Source organism: Talpa europaea (assembly GCF_964194135.1).
Source record: "Talpa europaea genome assembly, chromosome: 9".
Taxonomy (NCBI): Eukaryota; Metazoa; Chordata; class Mammalia; order Eulipotyphla; family Talpidae; genus Talpa; species Talpa europaea.
The window spans coordinates 114,113,949-114,130,961 of record NC_140076.1 but is presented as its reverse complement, the minus strand read 5'-3'; the positions used below and the strand labels follow the sequence as shown (position 1 = coordinate 114,130,961).

Sequence of the window (17,013 nt, the reverse complement as noted above, 5' to 3'; positions counted from 1 at the left end):
GGTTTTGTCCCCTATGCCATCTGACTGGCTTCGCCTTCCGACGGGCAACGAGTCTGTTTTAGATTTACCACTTACGCGCCGACCTGCTTCACTGTTTTATGTCGGGCTGTGTCTCTTGCTTGTTAAATCGCATTTCTGTCTTCCCTCTAAAAAGGGAGAGGCCTTGGTTTCATCCCACCACACCTTCGCTCCATGCGCGCAAGGCCACGGAGCGTTATTGTAAAAGGAGTGAAGGGGGCCTCCCCGGTGACGCAGCGGTTGAGCGCCAGGTTGCGAAGCTGCCCGCAGCCTCTGCAGCGCCGGTTCAGTCCCCGGCCGAGGGTCCCACATGGCGCGCAGACCTCTCCTGCCGCCCGCTGCTCCCCTCAGCAGTGTCCTTCGGTCCTTCTGCCTGCTCTGCTCCCCGCTCTGGCTCTGGTGAATTCTCTCACCCTCCTGGGCTTCTGACTGTACCCAGTGCTTGATAAATAAAAAAAAAAAAAAAGTGACAGAATGAACTTTGAAACAAATTTTTTATTTATCGAAACTTCAGAAATGCATGAGTGCCAGGAACTTCGGATGTACTAAGTCCCTCAAACCAGATGAGGGCGGCTGCTTGCCTGCGGGCCTGTTCACCCCCTCGCACTGGACAGTCCCTCCGAACGTACTTTTTTTTTTAAGATTTATTTATTTATTTATACATGCACTGGGTACAGTCAGAAGCGCGGGAGAGTGAGAGGATTCACCAGAGCCAGAGTGGGAAACAGAACAGGCGGAGAGATGAAATACACTGCTGAGGGGAGCAGCGGGCGGCAGGAGAGGTCTGTGCGCCATGTGGGACCCTCGCTGGTGGCCGGGGATCAAACCGGCGCTGCCGAGGCTGCGGGCAGCTTCGCAGCCCGGCACTCAACCGCTGCGCCACCGGGGAGGCCCCGAATGTACTTCTAAACTGGGTCTTTTGTTGGGGCAAATCCGAGATTTTTTGGACATACCACAACGCGTGTAGGCGCAGGTTCTTCTCATCTCTTCTGCTCTGTATTCTGTGAACACCGTCAATCTCACGTAGCTAATCATTCCTTAATTATGAGAAATTGGTCTCCCCTAATTTTTAAAAAATTCATCTCTATGTTCCTTTCCTCAGCAACACTCCCTGTCACAGCTCATAGACACTATACGTGTGTGTGTGTTTTGTCCATTTCTCTGCTTTTATTCTTTTTTGAGTTTCTCAGTCTAATTTTTAACTCTCATTCCTGTTACATACACCTGTCCCAGCCTTTGATGTTCGCCCACCTACTTTCCACACCTAATATTTCCACTTGGTTCTTTTTTATATGTAATTTTAACTTTCAGTTGAAGTAGTTTGCACCCCCAAGTGTCTGGTCAGAAGCTGCTTCCCGGGGACGTCTGCTGATGTGCACTGGGGCAGGGCAGGGGGGCAGCCCTGTCCAGATGTTCACATCATCGGCTCTGGGGAGTCAGAACAGTCCTGGCAAACTAATACATGCGTAAAGAGGAGACAGGAGGGGAAACGGGGTGACCCCCCGGGGAGTGTTCCCTCACGAGCACCTTGTTACAAGCAGGGCAGAAGCAGGAGGCTGGGGGTAGCACTGAAGCCTGCCGAGAGGTCAAGATGGGAACTGAACAATGTTCCTGAACTTAGCGACTCGCGGTCACCGGCGCTCTTAGCAGACCGAGGACAGGGTGGATGAGCGGGGACCACATGCCAAGGTGATCTGGGCGGTTCTTGGGGCAGAGGACAAGCAGAGAGGGGGGAAGTTCTTTTCAGTGGGAGATACTTGACCTTGTCTGCATCCATGGAAAGGTTCTCATTGAAACTGAACGTCGGGGAAGGGGACAGTGACGTTCCCGAAGGGCGCAGGGGGAGCTTTATGCGGGCGATGGGGCTGACCTGTTCTACCTAGAAGCGGGAGATGCGCACAGGGACCCCCTCAGCGGCTGCGGTGAGGAGGGGCCGTCCCTTTTCTGGCTGGTGAAGACCCTGTTTTTAAGTTGTCCGAGTCCTAAATGAGCTCAGCTCTTCCTGGTCACTGGCATCACTTCCTCGCGTCCCGGCACGTGGCTGGCGGTTTCCGGTGTGATTCTGAGTCTTCCCCTTCGCGCCCGTGGGTATTTTAGTGAGAAATCGGGAGACGCTTCAAAGGGCAGTGGCGAGTGAGACGTCATGGAAGTGACACGCTTCCCTGCGGTCCTTGAGGGCTACACTGCAGTCCAAGGCCATCTGGGGACGTCCAATGCCCTTCCCGGACTGTTGGCCAGTCACGTCCACACGGTTCCAGCCCCGCCGCTGCTGAGCGCCTGCTGCCGCACGGGTGCCGAGGAACAGGGGAGGCGCCTTAGCGGACTTACCTTCTCGGTTACATAATGACTTTGAGGTACAACAAATCAAGTGCCATAAACCCCGTTAGTTCAGGCGGTGAGTAAACTACAGGAAATGCCATTTTCTGGATTCTTCACGCTCAGGCTTGAGAGGGGGCGCAAGAGAAGGAAGGGGCTGCAGGGAGGCGGGCAGGGAAGGACGCAGCAGCAGAGTGGGCGGGAAACTGCAGGACGCCTTTGGGAGGCCAGAAGGACGATTACGGTAGAAGGCAATGAAGTCACAGGAAGCAGCAGAAGGAAGTGTTTTGGGGGGATGAAAGAATCATTCGTTTAGGGTCTCGGAGTTCTTCGGCACAGATGTCCAGTCAGATCATGAAGGGCGGCTGCTGGAGGAGCCAGCAAGAACCCCCCTCCCCCCAACGTGCTGAAGAGCTGGTCCCGGCTGGGTCTCCCCGAGGTCTGGGGTCCCCCCATCAACAGCCCAGGACCGAGGCGGCTGAGGAGCCCTGACTGTTGAGGGTCCTCCAGTAGCAGAAACCGGGCAGCCTGAGGCCAGCAACCGAGATGGCGGCCCCACGCGCGCGGGAGTTGCAGCTTCGAGTCCACCGTGACTCTACTCGGCCTCTGCCCTCGGCACCTGCACAAGCTCCTCTGCTTACTCTGCAGTCCATCGGGCAGGTCTCTAGGCCAGGGAGTCGGCTTCTAGGTTTTGATGCTGGACAGGGAAAAGGTCGGACGTGGCCCTCCCAGGGCCGGGCCTCGGGGTGCTGCCAGGAGGCAGGAAGCAGATGCAGCCACTTCCTTCTGGCAGAGCCGCCCTGTCCTCCCATTGCCTTCACATCTCCTTAGCCCAGACCGTCTCTCCCTCTGGAAAGAAATCAATGAAACCTTAGAGAAATAAAATTTATTATGCAAATGGCTCTTCAAGCTGGAGCCCGGGAAGCTGTGCGTCCCTGCACCACGGGCCCCGGTCGGAGTGGCGCACCCACGGGCAGAAAACTGGCCTTTAGAAAACAGTATCTCAGAGGCCCCTCAGACTGGGGTTCGTTTTTGAAATACTCGATTCCAGTAGCTCATCAGCTGGTGGCTGAGGCTGACACCGAAGGCCAGTTAAGGCACCAGGGGCCCGGAGGCGGCGGCCGGAGAAGGCGGGCCGGCAGTCTTGCTTCGAGGGTAGTAGTAGCTGGTGAGGACAGTCAAGGAAGAGGTAGGATCACTTCAGAATCAACTTGACGAAAGTGACTGTTCTCTAGTAGTGACGGAAATCGCCACTCCAGCGGTCCCGCGCCAGCACCCAGCCCCTCCGCACTGCTCGTGCGCCTCACCGCCTTGTCGCTCTTGTTGTCTGAGGTACTGACTTTTTTTTGACACTGGTTGACTCATGCAAGCTTTTAAAGTGATTTAAATATCCTGAAAAACCACTGAGTAAGCTAATTTTGATAAGTAAAAAAGATGGACTTTCTGCAGGATTACAGCACTTGGGGGTCAATTCAACTGCTGCTTATGATTTTGGATTCCATACAGCAGTTCAAACAATGCTAATTTACACAGCAAGGGGATCATTAGAAGAAAATACTGTTCCAGCAAAACTAGATTATATCCTGATGGACAAAATGAATGTTCACACTGTGTCTTAAGAATAGGCTGAGAAATAATTTGGATAGGCTGAGAAATAGTTCACTTGTTTGTTTGCCTAATTGTTTTTGGTTTTTTGCTTAATTGTTTCAGCTAATAGAATGAAGTTCTTAGAATTAGATGGTGGGCTACAGGCCTAAGGAGTCTCTAGAGAAGTGCGGTGAAAAGGATTCAGTATGTTATCAGATGTCAGCTGTTGGATTAAGTCCCCCCCCTTTTATCTAGCTATTGGCACCCAGCATTTCTAATTTTTTTAAAAAAGATTTATACAAGAACCAGGGTATAGGCCAGATATGCGGGAGGGTGAGAGGATTCACCAGAGCAGGGAACAGAACAGGCAGATTGACTGAAATACACTGCTGAGGGGAGCAGCGGGCGAGACAGGAGCGGTCTGCTGCGCCATGTGGGACCCTCACCAGCTGGCCGGGATCGAACCAGTGCTGCTGAGGCTGCAGACAGCTTCACAGCGCTGCGTTCAACTGCCTGCACACCAGGGAGGCCTAGCATTTCTAATTTTAAGAACATCATTCTATTAACCCAGCATTTCTGGGTGCCAATAGCTAGAGTGTAGCTCCTAATACAAGTCAGGAAGTGCTTGTTGAAGAGGGGCACAGAGGGAAAAGTGGCAAAAGAGGACTTATCCTTAGGGTAAACAGTGATTCCGGAAAATGCCGGACGTTTCCCTTGAGTTGGGAGCGCGCACCTCAAGGTTCCTGGAAGGATACATGTAGGTCGGGATGCCTTTCGCAGCCAGATGCTTCCGGATAAGCCGCTCGGTGCCATACCAGTTAAAGCCTTTTGTGGTGTGTCCGATGCGTGGAAGGTGAACGCTTGCTGTTAGAGAGAGGAGAGCGTGACATCTTCATCAAAAACTGGTTAATGGATACAAAACATACACAGGAGCAGACAATCTGTACTCTGTGGCTGCCAAGAGACAGGATGTACGTGACCACGGAGTGTCCCTCTCCCAGCGCACAATCGCCATGTCCACAATGGTGGGGAGGTTATAATAGAAGAAAAGGTCTGTGGAACGCAGGACCTGTGCACTTGGGAAATAGAATATGATCAAGAGATTGAAACAGGAGTCAACAAGCTCTGAGACAGAGTCTGGACACTGAGCTCGACAAAGCAGACTGTCCGGAGAGGGTCTGCAACGGCCTCTCCCAGAGGCGGGGCCCGTGCACGCGTCTCTGCTCAGTCACCTGCAGAGCTGGGGTGCAGACACCCCCGCTGGGAAACAGTCCACAGAGGGCGCTAGAGAGAAAAAGGGTTGAGCACGTACAAACACTGTGGTGGCGGCTACTCTGGCCCTTGTCCCAGGCTCATACCACACCCCTGGAGACAGAAGTCCCCCTAGTCCCGAGCACAGACGGCAGAGCTCACCTTTCCTTTCCTTTGCTGCTACGAATATCTTCCTCAGGCCCTCTTCCAGGGCCGCCATCTTAATGCCGGACAGGACGTTGGCGTGGTCGCGGTGCTGAGCCACAATCAAGGCTAACTGGGCGGGACAAGCAGTCAGTGATCAGTGAAAGCAGGGGACGTGTTGTCCAGGGGGCACAGCCCTTTACTGGCCCTTCCGCGTTGGCTCCATCTCTCTCGGATGCTCCAAGTAGCCACGTCCTACCACATGATGACTTCACACCCTTCCCTGTACTTGTTTTGTGGTAACTGTTTTCCTTCCTCTCTTTAACAAGTTTCAGCCAGGATCTAAGACCTGCTGTCCTTTCTAAGTGCTCTCAAGTAGGGAAGGACTTGGAGGGTCTTGCACTCTGGCCTCCAGCTGAGGCCAGTCGGCTCCATGCCCGCAGGGTGAGCTGTTTTCCCTCACTCTCAACTAAGTCCTGAGAGAACAGAGGGCCAAGAACCTCCCCCCCCCCCCCCACTGCTCTGCCTAAGCAGGGGGCGGCTGGGACTGAAACCACTAGTCCAACCTGGACCTGCCGTTCCACCTGCCCTAGGCTGTTCTCGAGCCGCCGCATCATTCTTTCCTGAACAGTGTGGAGATGCCTGGTCGAGCAGACCCCCCAGCCTCAAGCAAGGTGCCCTTTTAGCCAGACAGCTCCTCTTTCAGTCACTAAGATTTGGCACTACTGTGAATACAGATTCAGGCCTTGGCAAAAGGGGAAGCAGGTGTGGTTTATCAAGCACCTCACGGGAGGTGCAGGCGGGGAAGCAGGCCTGTGGCTTCGGTGTGTGCTTGCAGAGCACTTCCTGTGAGCCAGCTGCCGGCGAGGGGCTTTGGCGGGCAGCGTGGGGGCAGGGAGTGGAGGATGAGGCCCACCTGCTTGTAGGGGCTGGATTGTGCCCCAAAATTCATGTTAATTTCTTAACTGCTGAGGGTTAGAACTTCGTTTCTGGAAACAGCGCCCTTAAAGGGATTGGGAAGTTAAAATGAGGTCTTGAGGATGACCTAGCCCGGTCTGGCGGGTGCCCTTGTAAGGGCGATGCCGGGAAGCGCCTGCCCAGAGAAACAGTGGCCGGCAAGCCCAGGAGAGGCTCGGGGGAGCCACCTGGCCGGCTTCTCCACCTGAAGCCTCCAGAACTGGGAGGAAATAAATTTCCATTTTTCTAAGCCACCCAATCCATGGGAGAGCGCCCAGGGGCAGAGGCTTCAAGAGATGACAGGAACTAAATCTTAGCTCTGAAAAGGGGTGCGTTTTACTTACCAAATCTTGCCCTTTGCTTCTCGACTCTTTATCATCAATAGGAAATAAAAGGACTCCTCCCAAACTCAGGTCTGAGGTAGAATAAACGGGGAGCAACAGAAGGAACGTCAGGTCGCCGGGGCTGAGGCTGGTGACAGACTATTCTGAGTCCTCCTAACGCCCGGTGAAAGGCGAGCAGGCGCGGCTTCCGTGTACCTTCTCTCTCCTGGCCTCAGTCACTGCCCCGGGTACTCATTTCATTCCTCAATTCCCTTCCCTTGAAAGCTTTTACTTTAAAACTGTGGTGAGATACACACAGCATACAACTTACCATCTTAACCCATTTGCTTCTTCCAGACTGCGAAGGACAGCCACACCCACGCCACCCCGGAGATCGGGGTCTACTAAAATCTTAGAAAAGGGCCCAGAAAAATCAACTGAAAGCAAAATGGTCAGTCAGGGCCTCACGGTGTGTTACTATTTACTCACTCTCTTTAATCAGCAGGTCTCGAACCACAGCGAGTTAAGAAGGCCCCTCGGACCAGGCCCTAAAGGCCTCTTCAGAAAGCTGACATCCAGGTGAGTAACATCCACCTATTTCCCCTGTATCCCCGTCACTTTAGCCTGGAAAGACAATGCTCTACCCCAAATGCCACAAAGCATGGGTGCTGGGAAGTTCAAGACGGCTGGAGCTGCCACATGATGCCTCGGTCTCTTGGCCCTGGACACAGGCCCTCAGCAGCCCCTGCCCTAACCAGTGACCTCCCCAGCAGCCTCCTCCTGGCCTAGGTAACATAACACCAAGAGGACATGCTCCCAGGCGTCCTGCTTGCTTCTGTAGTGTATTCCGTGAAGACAGGACCCCCAGCTAGCTGACAAGTGCCGGGCACACCCCTCGCCCATCCGCTGGGGCCTCTCCACCATGCCAACAACTCCCATCTGTCCACTCTCCCCAGGTGGGTTCTGGAAAACCTGGGTGACATCTCAGACCCACGGTTTACTGATGTCCTTAAAACACCCACAAGCCCAACCATTATTGAGACGGCTCTGCGGGGTCACTTGTGCCCCCGCAGGATCTATTTTCACCCGTGGGGGAGGATCTGACCCTCCGACTCTAAGGCGGGCTCACAAAGGCATCGGCAGCTGAAGCATCAAAGGGTTCTACCTAACTGGACAATTTCCTTCACCAATGAGGCTAAATTCAAGTCCTAGCTTATAAGATACCAAGGATAAAAGACGAGAGAAATGCTGGCTGGATGTGAGGATAATCGAGAACAAAGCATAGCGGTCGGGTTCCTGTCACCGAGACATGATGCAAACCCTTTCAGCCGCCCTCGGAGGAACAGCAGATGCGCGTCGTCCTAGACGGCGCCTCCACCAGCACACCCGGAAACCGCGAAGCCCTCCCCCAGGCTCTTCCCGCAGAACCAGACAGCTGGTTCGTGAGTCACCTTGGGGCCCAATCGCCGCCCTCTGTCTTGTTTCTGCCATATCTGGGTGTCTAATGTGGGGTCCAGTGCTGCTCAAAACCTCAGAAAAAATTGCAGCGTAACTGCAGAATTCAGGTTCCCATCCAGGACAGGACATGCACACCCCACTCGGGGACACCCCCATCTTACACACCCACTGGTGGCCTCGCCCCCGTTACCACTTCAGTGCCTCACGCTGCAGACCCCGCTTTTCCCTTCCCCCAGATACTCCTCTCTAGGTCCCTTGTTTCTGGCAATTCCGTCTTCCTCCCAGATGCCTCTGCTGCCTGCCCCACACATCGCCGCCTGCCTCCCTCGCGGGGTCAGCACGGCCCAGACGGCCCTCTCCAGCCTGCACCTCTAGCTCCAAACAGTGACCGGATCGATACCTAGACCTGAGTCACTTATTCGACCCACATGAAGCCCCTCTTTCAGGACCCGGTCTGAGGAAACAGTCACCCTAATAAGTCCTTCCATCCGCCTTCACGCAGGAGAGCTGGCTTTTCCTCACTCTTCTGTCTCAGCCGAAGGGCCCTTCGACTCCCCCCGGTCCCCCTGCTAAATGCCAGGGATCCTTTCCCCCTCGCAACCTGGTGATTTCTGCACCTAAAAAGAAATTCCCTTCTCTGTGCCAACTGAGACACTGTTTTGCCTTCCAAGTTCTCCTCGTCCCAAAGGCTTTACTTTGTCTCCAGGAGGGGCCGCGCCCAGCCCGCGCTGACATCCACACATCAGCACCACCTCAGTTCTCGTTCCTAATGCGCGTCTGCTGTCCCCCCGCCCAGGTCTCTGACCACCTCATGGGTGACTCCTTGTGAAGCTGGGGGGAGCTGGGAAATACTGCCGTGGCCTTCACGCCAGCACGTCAACATTGAGCACCCTGCTCCCGGCCCGCGCAGCAGCTGGCGTGAGCGCTACTCCCAGCTCACAGCGAGGAAGCGGGCACAGGTGCGTAGGGCACGCGCCACACAACCAGCTCCCTGATGAGACCCCAGCTGCCTCTTCCTGCTCCTCAGCTAACGCCTCACGCCTTGTGTACCCTCCTCTCCGCGTCCATCCCGAGCCCTTCCCTCCGCCTCGCCGCTTACCTTCCATCTTCCCGGCCAGCTCGTAGATTTTCCGCGGCTCCGTGGACCGTGTTTCCAGAGCTGTGAACAGGCCGCCTCGGCCCCAGCGGCCAGAGTCATCTGATGGGAGGGAAAACGTGCACCTGTCGGTGGCAGTGTTTGTTCTGCACGGGCGCTGACGGGGTGCGGGGGGGAGGTTGCCTAACGGACTCGGGAAGAACGACTGGTCAGAGGAAAGAAATAAATAGCTAATCTTTCTAGTGCTTTGGATTTCTCCACCATGTTTCAGTTTTCTGAGCTATACCTGGCCTCCGAACAGGACAGCACTGGAAAAATGAGCGTTGGAAGAGCAAAGCCTCTAGATACACCAGAGAGCTACAGCACCCGGGGTGCACAGCACAGGCCTCCACGATGCGGGGGGGGGGGTCACACCCCTACTCAAGTGGGCACCCACACGGTGTGTCAGCAGCTTCTGTTTGTAAATCACCCACTCTGTCCTACGTGTCCAGCTGCCCTCGGCACCGGGGTTGTAGCAGTGGGAAAAAAAAAAAGCCTGCTCCCTCAGTTTATTCCCCGGTGCAAGGAGAGCCCAACAGGTGCTTTACATGTCAGGCCGTCGGATGTGTAAAAAAGTGAAAGAAGAGGAACTAGAGACAACAGCCCGTCCCCACACCTCTGCTATGGGAGCAGCAGACACCGAACAGCGGGGCTCTCTGGGGAAGTGAGGAGCCAGGAGTGCGCCGGGTTCTGCTTCTGGTCAGAACCCTCGGTGCAGAGAACAGGCGGCCTCGGCCGCTACACGGATGAGGGCGGGGAGGCTGGGGAGTCGGAGCCCTGCCGCCGGCCTGTGCGCCCCCACCCCGCCCCGGCTCCTACCCACGCAGTGCACCACGATGGCGTCCTCCGGCCCGGCCTGCGGGTGGGTGACGTCGCCGCTCAGGTACTTGATGGACGTCAAGTCCGGTTCTTCATGATCCAGCTGGGCCGGGCGCTCATCTTCCCCACCCGTCAGGTCCTCGGGCTCGCTCTCCTCGGAAGGCAGGCAGGCGGACCGGTAGTTGTTGGACTCCCACCAGGCCATCCTGCGGCAGGCCAGAGAGGAGGTCAGCCGGGCCCAGCGCGTCTCCCCTGAGCACACGGCGTGCTGCTAGTCACAAGTGCCAAGTGCCGAGGGGAAAGGCGACTCGAAACCCCCTGATTGAGGTTTGCTGCCTCCTTATAAATGAATGAGAAGCCTGGCTGATCGCCTGATGCCTCCTGACTCTACTGCAGTAATGAGCCGCCACCACGTCGGCTCCCGAGAACGTAACCAGCCGATGTTCAAGGCAACCACTCTTTGTCAGGCGGCGACAATAAAATCTTAAAATCTTGCTTCCACTGAATGCGCCTTCTCTGCCCTAGGCCTCCGGACTTTCCACTGAAGCAGACGCTTCCTCTTCAAGAGTGTATTCCCTCGCCAGGAGGCGCTGTGACCCGCACAGACGTGTCCTGCGCTGGGACGGTCAGCTCTGGGCGTGCTGACCAGCAGCAGCTCCTCTGCCGACTGTGACCCCGAGCCTGAATAACAATACCCACGGCCCGAGGAAAGAGACAAGTATAAAAAAGCGCACACGTACTTTTTCTTATGTTCGGCTTCTTCCTTTTTCCTTTGCTTCTCCTCCATCAGTCTCCTCCTCTTGGCCGCGGCTTCCTGTCTCTTTCTCCTCCTGTGCTCCAGCTCCTCGGGGCTAAGAACCCGCCTCCTTTTGGCCACCTCCACGAGCCCTGGCATGACAGCCTGCGGGGAGAGTGCGCGTCCCTCAGCCCCGGGTGCTCGGGGCTTCACCGGACACTGCAGCTCCGCGCCCAGGGGATGGTGGACGTGGGGGCAGCACGCTCAGGGCAGGCTCAGAGCCCACGTCTGGGGGCTGTGGGGACCAGGGGCGCTGGGCTTGGCCAGGGCACACGTGAGGCTGGGCAGCTGCGCGTCGTTTGGGTTCATTTCGTCAGCAATGAGGTACCCCGGGAAAGTAAATTTTAATTTCATGCATAGCCTGCAAGATGCCATTTTTTAGGCAAACCTTCCTATAATGTAGTGTATCGTTCTTAAGCAGAGTATTTCAACACCCTGCGGCTCTGTCAGCATCAGGACTGTCTCCGTGACTGTCAGCATCTGACGAGCGCAGTCTAAGCCCCAGCGCTGTGCCCGCCACCTCTCAGGGTCGCCGCCACAGGCCCCCGCGGCGGGCTGTGGTGTAAACTGACCCCTCTGGTAGCTCGGGGCAGGGCTATCACCCACCTCAGCTTGTGAAACACACGCCCTCTGCTTGTGCTTTTATGCACAACTTTCCTCTGAGGCTAGTTACTTATGATTAAACTTCAACCGATACTTACACGCGCATTTCTTAACAGATCACTCCCGGATCATTGTTCTGCTCTTATCGTGAGTTTGGAAAAATTCTTTTACATAAAACAAATCATCCTTACACTGCCTTTATTTCGAAGCAGCCGACCTCCTTGGCTAGTTTCCTCCAAAAGGGTTTTCTGAAGATTCACCAGCTGCTCAAATGATTCTCTGTCCTCTTTACTAGGTTCTTTAGAATAATCTTTACCTTCAAATAAGTACATGTGGTTTTCTGAAAAAGTGAAATACACAAGAGAAAAACGTTAGACACTGAAGAAAAACGGGTCAGTACTATCAACCAGTAACCAGGGCGGAGGAGAGTAGCCCCTGTCCTAAACGGGCTCGGGCCTGCCTGTGCCGGGGTCGCCTCGCCAGCCCCACGGCCACGGTGGGCTGGGGATGCCACATGTGTACTTTTCAAAAGAGCGGAGCTCAGATGGTCTGAGTTGGGGGAAGGGGGTACCTCCACCTGCTGAGCCTCACGGCGCACCCCTCATTCTTCACTACTCCTCAGCGTAGCTCTGCCTGCCCACAGGGTCGGCTGGTGAAGGTAACAGGCTATGCACCGTCCCTCAGTCACGTTTCAACTGGCAGATTTTGCTACCACTGTGCCAAAGCAGTCCACATTCAGTAGGGACAGGCCTTAGATCTAGTGTTGCTCTTCCCCCCCAGGCTTGCGCATGCAGTGAAACACTCGCACGATGCCAGGCGAGGCAGCGAGCCACGGCCCCCGCGGCGACACCAGGCAGACCACCAGCACCCCGCGTGCACCGCCGCCAGCGGCCTCAACTCGGGCATTTCCAACTTAGGGCAGGTCCTCATGATGCAACCTCAGCATAATGTGAGGAAGTTCTATACTCAGAACACACTGTGACTATTCCAGAAGGGTGGCAAGGAGTATTAAAAGGAATGAGGGGGAAATCTGAGAACTTGGAGAGTCACAACTACAATCCTCAGCTGTACACTATTCTTTACACTCTCCTGAGCATCTTCACAAGCCTCACCCCAGTCCTGGTGTAACAGCCCTTATCAAGGGGGAAGTAAGTTCAGATGGAGATCAGGGGACCCCCCAGTTCTCACTGCTCATCAATAAGACGAAGGCTTTTCTGATGACTCTGGGTGGGCCCGCTCAGGGCTGTGTGTCCAGAGGATGGAGGACACAGGCCAGCGGTGACAATGACCACAGTGTCACCTGGAGCAACTGGGCCTGTCACCTTAGTGCTCACGCCTGATGCTTCTGCAGCTGAGCAGGGCGGGTACTGACACGCCATTTCGCAGATGAGGACACAAGGGCTCCGAGAGGTGGGTGGTCTGCCGGGATCACGGGTCGACGATGAAGCCGTGACAGGTCAGAGCAGCCCCCAGAGCGCGCAGGGAGCAACTCTAAAGCGAAGCAGCCTTACCAGCACATTACCCCAAAAATGTGTTTTCGCAGCATTATGAAAGCAGCGATAAGTATGTTTTCCCTGGAGAGCGGGAAAGCAAAACATTTTCATTCTCAAGAGATCAATCGCTTCGCACTTGTACCCAAATCCAGCCAGCTGCAGTTCTAATTGGCATCTGCTAATTAAATCAGCAGGGGCCCCGACGAGGTGCTCCATCCACAAGTGGGAGGTAAAGAGCGGGGAAGTGTCAAGTCTGATCGGCGCGCGCGTCCGCCGGCACGTGACTCTCCACTCACACACAGGCTGTTAAAAACCCGGCGCTCGAGATGAAGCGGCCTGTTCTGTTCCGGCTGGCTTCTCATTGTGACTGGGGCCGCGTTCATTACTGCCACCGCTCTCACTGGTAATCATTCCCCCGTCTCTGCAGCCGGGAGGGGCTCGGGCACCCCCGGGCCGGCCCTCGCCGACGTCCCGTCAGCGGACCTGTGCGTATTTGTCCAAGACAAAATTCCAGATTTCAATACCATGGGGAATCTCTTCTGGCAGTTGGGCTACCTGAAAAAAATCTATTTTGGGGCAGATGAACTGACAGAGAACTCTAATTATTTCTTCTGGAAAACAGTAAGGTTTTATTTTGTTCTAGTAAATGCTACCAAAAGCAAGCTGATGCTAGTTTAGGTGCCACAGAAATGGGTTAAGTGTCCATGTTCCATCCGGGTTGTCGGAAGTCATGACAGATTTTTTCTGTTGTTCAAGCAAAAATGCGTCATGATTTTTCCAACAACCCAATGTAATGAAACGTGACTTGAAAACAGGTCGCCTCTCCCGAAGCCACCCCTTCGTGGTGGCAGATGGATTTTAAAAAGATCGAAGAGGCACCAGTGGGATGGAAACGTACGTAACTGCAGCCGAGGGGGCGGGAGCGCCGGGAGCAGGACGCGCCAGGGGCGGCACGAGGCACGGCGCGGGGCGCGGGGTGCAGGAGACCCGGCTCGGCTCGCAAGCAGCAGGAGCACGGTGGGCCCCACGCCCCGCGTCTCTGCGGGTTACACCGGCCGCCCTCTCCTTTTCAACGAGACCCGATCGGCCTCCCCTGCGGACACTCGAGCTGCCAAAGACGCCAGGCGCAGACCCCGGAACCAGGACCAGGGGCCCGGCCCAGCAGCCTGGTGCGTCACTCGCGTCACACGCCGGGGCCGGCAGGAAAACACCAGGAACAAGAGATTCCGAAACCAAGTCTTAAAAAGGGGGAAGCAGTGGGAGGAGAGAGGTAACGGGGCAGGGGAATACTTTCTTAAAGCGCTGATGATAAATATCCCCCTGGGGCGGCTCCCTGAGGATAGCACAGCCCTAAAATGAGAAGGGATGCGCTTAAAGTAACGAGAAAACAGCGAAGATCTTGAAGAATAAAAATGGGACATAATGTAAATTCCTAAAGCCGGAGTCCAACAGCAGCGCCCCGGGCCCTCACGCCAGCCGCCCCGCTGCAGGCGCCCGCACGGCCAGTCACCCCAAGCCAGGCCCGCGACGCAGCCGGGGGTTGGCGCGGCACAACCTCCGGCTGCAGGCCGGGAGGAAAGTGACCACCTGACACCAGCTGAGCCGCCCCGAGCCCACACTGGAGAGGGGCCCAGGAGAGCGGAGAGGGCTCTGCGCAGGGTGCACAGATAAAATGTCCCCCCCCAGAAGGCCAACCCCAAGGGAGAAAACAATGAAGGGAAAACACAGGGCCTGGCCGGGCAGGGCTGCAGCTCCCAAGGATCTGGAAGGAAGAGACTGGAAGCGGCCGGGAGCTGGGAAGGCGTTGCTTCTGGGGGCAGACACACAGCTAGAGGGGCGGGGAGGGCCCTTGGCAGTCCTGGGGCAAAGGAAGCGCATGAGCAGCAGCAACAGACGTGAGACCCGAAGCCAGGACACCCCACGCCCTGGAGGAAAAGCAGCCGCCTTGTCTCCCTTTTGGGGGGGCTTCGCACTGGGACTAGAAAGCCTGCCCAGACCCTCGGCGCTCTCGCCCTGCCGCGCGGAACCTGCTGGCGCTGGAGCAGGTCGGTCAAGGGCCTTCAAAACAGCCGTAAGACACGGGGAGCAGCCTCCGAAGCCACTGAGTGACAATGCACTTCCGCCCGGGAACGCGAGACCGCGCCCTGGAGATATCTGGGTGAAATACTGCCCAATTCGGAAAAAAGACCAAGCCACTTGGCGATGCCTATGTGCACGCGCGCCCACACACGCATGATGAGCACACACAGCCACAGCCCCGCGATGTCAGGGGGCGCCTCGGAGCCCCGAACAAGCACCGCCACGGCCCGCGCTCGCCACGCGCAGGGGACTCTTGCCCGCCGGTGGCCCATTTAAACACAAACCCTCGTCCACTCAGGAGCTACGTGGGCGAGGCCGCGCAGGCAACAGGACACTGGACGGATGCGGAGGCGCTCGCAGCCCAGCCGCAGGCCACAAAACCCTCCTGCCGAAGCTGCCTCCGCATGAAGGCCCCCGACGGGGCCCCAAGCTCCGCCAGAAAGCGGGCAGCCTCTAGCTGGGGAGGAAGAGAGCTGGGCCCACACGTGTCCTGGATGGTGCGCTCAGGGTGTGCAGGAGACACCCCAAGGGGAGCGAGGCCTCTCCTGGGAGCTCAGCTCCCCACACCCCTGCGCCCGGTCCCGCCTCTACTCACCCCCTTCCTCCTGCTCCGTGGTTCCTTCTGCAGCCGGTGTCGGGGCGGCAGAGACCCACTGGCCGTCTTGAGTCTCCCCCAGAATAGACTCCAGGTCGACCTCGTCCACGGTGCTCCCCTCGGAGGACAGCAGCTTATCCAAGCCGAACTTGAGGATCTCGCTCAACTAGGATGAAGAAAACAGAAACGTCTAGTTGACTCTCAGGAAAAGGAACAATGGGGCACCAGTGGTTGCCACGCGGCTTAACTCCACAGCACATGGTCAGTGCTCCGTCCCCGCGACGGGTGACAGTGACAGCCAGGACAGCGGGTGGCAGGTGAGCGAAGGTGTGAAACGACCAGCTTGGGCTCTGGCAGGTCTCAACAGCACATGAGCCTTGTTTTGGGGGGAACGGTAACTCCTGCGTCATGCACAACGCTTCTGATGTCCCTCACAGCACCCCCATCTCCTCCAAACTTCTTAGAAGGCAGCAGAGGAAGCCTCGCTGCTCCTGCTAACCCAATGCTTTCCTGTGGGATCTGCCCCCTGCCACGGTGCTCTGAGGACCCCACCTCACAGGGACCAGAGAGAACGCCCGGTCAGTGGCCCTGTCTCAGTCCTACCCTCCCAGATACCCCTCCAGCAGCAACGCTCCTGCTTCTGCTCTTCCCTGTCTCTCACACCTAAGCCTAATCCCTGCGCTCCAGGAACCACCCAAAGGGTCAGGTCACTCTTCCTGGCGTGCGCGTCCTCCTGATGGCCGTGGGAGTCGCCCCGTCCTTGATAGGGTAGTCAAAGCACCTGCACCCATGCTGGAGGGGCGCCGCCCACCCTCACCTGCACCTGCGGCCTCTGCCTGACCCGCTGGCTGACTCCTGGGGAGCCCGTCAGAGCGGGTCCGTGGCAGCGCGGAGCCTGGCAGAGGGCAGCTGTGCAGCTGGGGAGGGGGCGGTGAATGCGGCTCTCTTCATTCCCTTTCTTGCCCGGAGGGCGCTGCCTGTCAACCAGGACACCCCCCAACATGGACGCCACTCTCATACCTGGAGGTCAGTGCCGGCCGCAGGCTTCTGGCCCCCCAGCGTGAAATGGCCCCCTTCCATGATGGCGGTGGTGAGCTGCAGCTTGGAGGCCGCTCTCCTGTAGACTATCTCTTCCACGGTGTCTCGGCCGATCAGCCGAATGACTTTAACAGTCCTGTGCGGAGTCAGGGGAGAGGCGGGGGCTGAGTCTGTGGAGCCCCGGCACACGGAGGGCGACCCCAGCTGGTCGGGGCACAGCAGCGGGGCCGCGCCTGTCCATGAAGCGTCCATCATGGGGGACAAACCTCACTGTCCCCGAGCCTTCCTGACACTCAAGGGGCAGGTGACGCGCTCACACCAGAACCCCTTATGGGGAGAAAGCCTCTGGTAGGCCTGCTGTCATCCCCAGGGCGACGCCCGCCTTTGCAGTCAGCTCTGCG

General features: G+C 56.8%; 1 protein-coding gene across 1 annotated transcript in view; it reads right to left on the bottom strand.

Moving 5' to 3' along the window:
• Nucleotides 1-3,426: 3,426 nt before the first annotated feature.
• Nucleotides 3,427-17,013, bottom strand: part of CHD1L (chromodomain helicase DNA binding protein 1 like) — a gene marked incomplete at its 3' end in the record, with an annotated part of 35,873 nt that continues 22,286 nt past the window's right edge. Inside the window, exons 14-23 of the mRNA XM_084242476.1 lie at nucleotides 16,595-16,748; nucleotides 15,575-15,740; nucleotides 11,599-11,747; nucleotides 10,749-10,909; nucleotides 10,009-10,214; nucleotides 9,154-9,252; nucleotides 6,618-6,688; nucleotides 5,335-5,449; nucleotides 4,677-4,785; nucleotides 3,427-3,499 (exon numbers count right to left, since the gene is read on the bottom strand). Coding sequence (XP_084098602.1) covers nucleotides 3,427-3,499; nucleotides 4,677-4,785; nucleotides 5,335-5,449; nucleotides 6,618-6,688; nucleotides 9,154-9,252; nucleotides 10,009-10,214; nucleotides 10,749-10,909; nucleotides 11,599-11,747; nucleotides 15,575-15,740; nucleotides 16,595-16,748 — 1,303 coding nt within the window. The remainder of the gene's footprint in view (nucleotides 3,500-4,676; nucleotides 4,786-5,334; nucleotides 5,450-6,617; nucleotides 6,689-9,153; nucleotides 9,253-10,008; nucleotides 10,215-10,748; nucleotides 10,910-11,598; nucleotides 11,748-15,574; nucleotides 15,741-16,594; nucleotides 16,749-17,013) is intronic.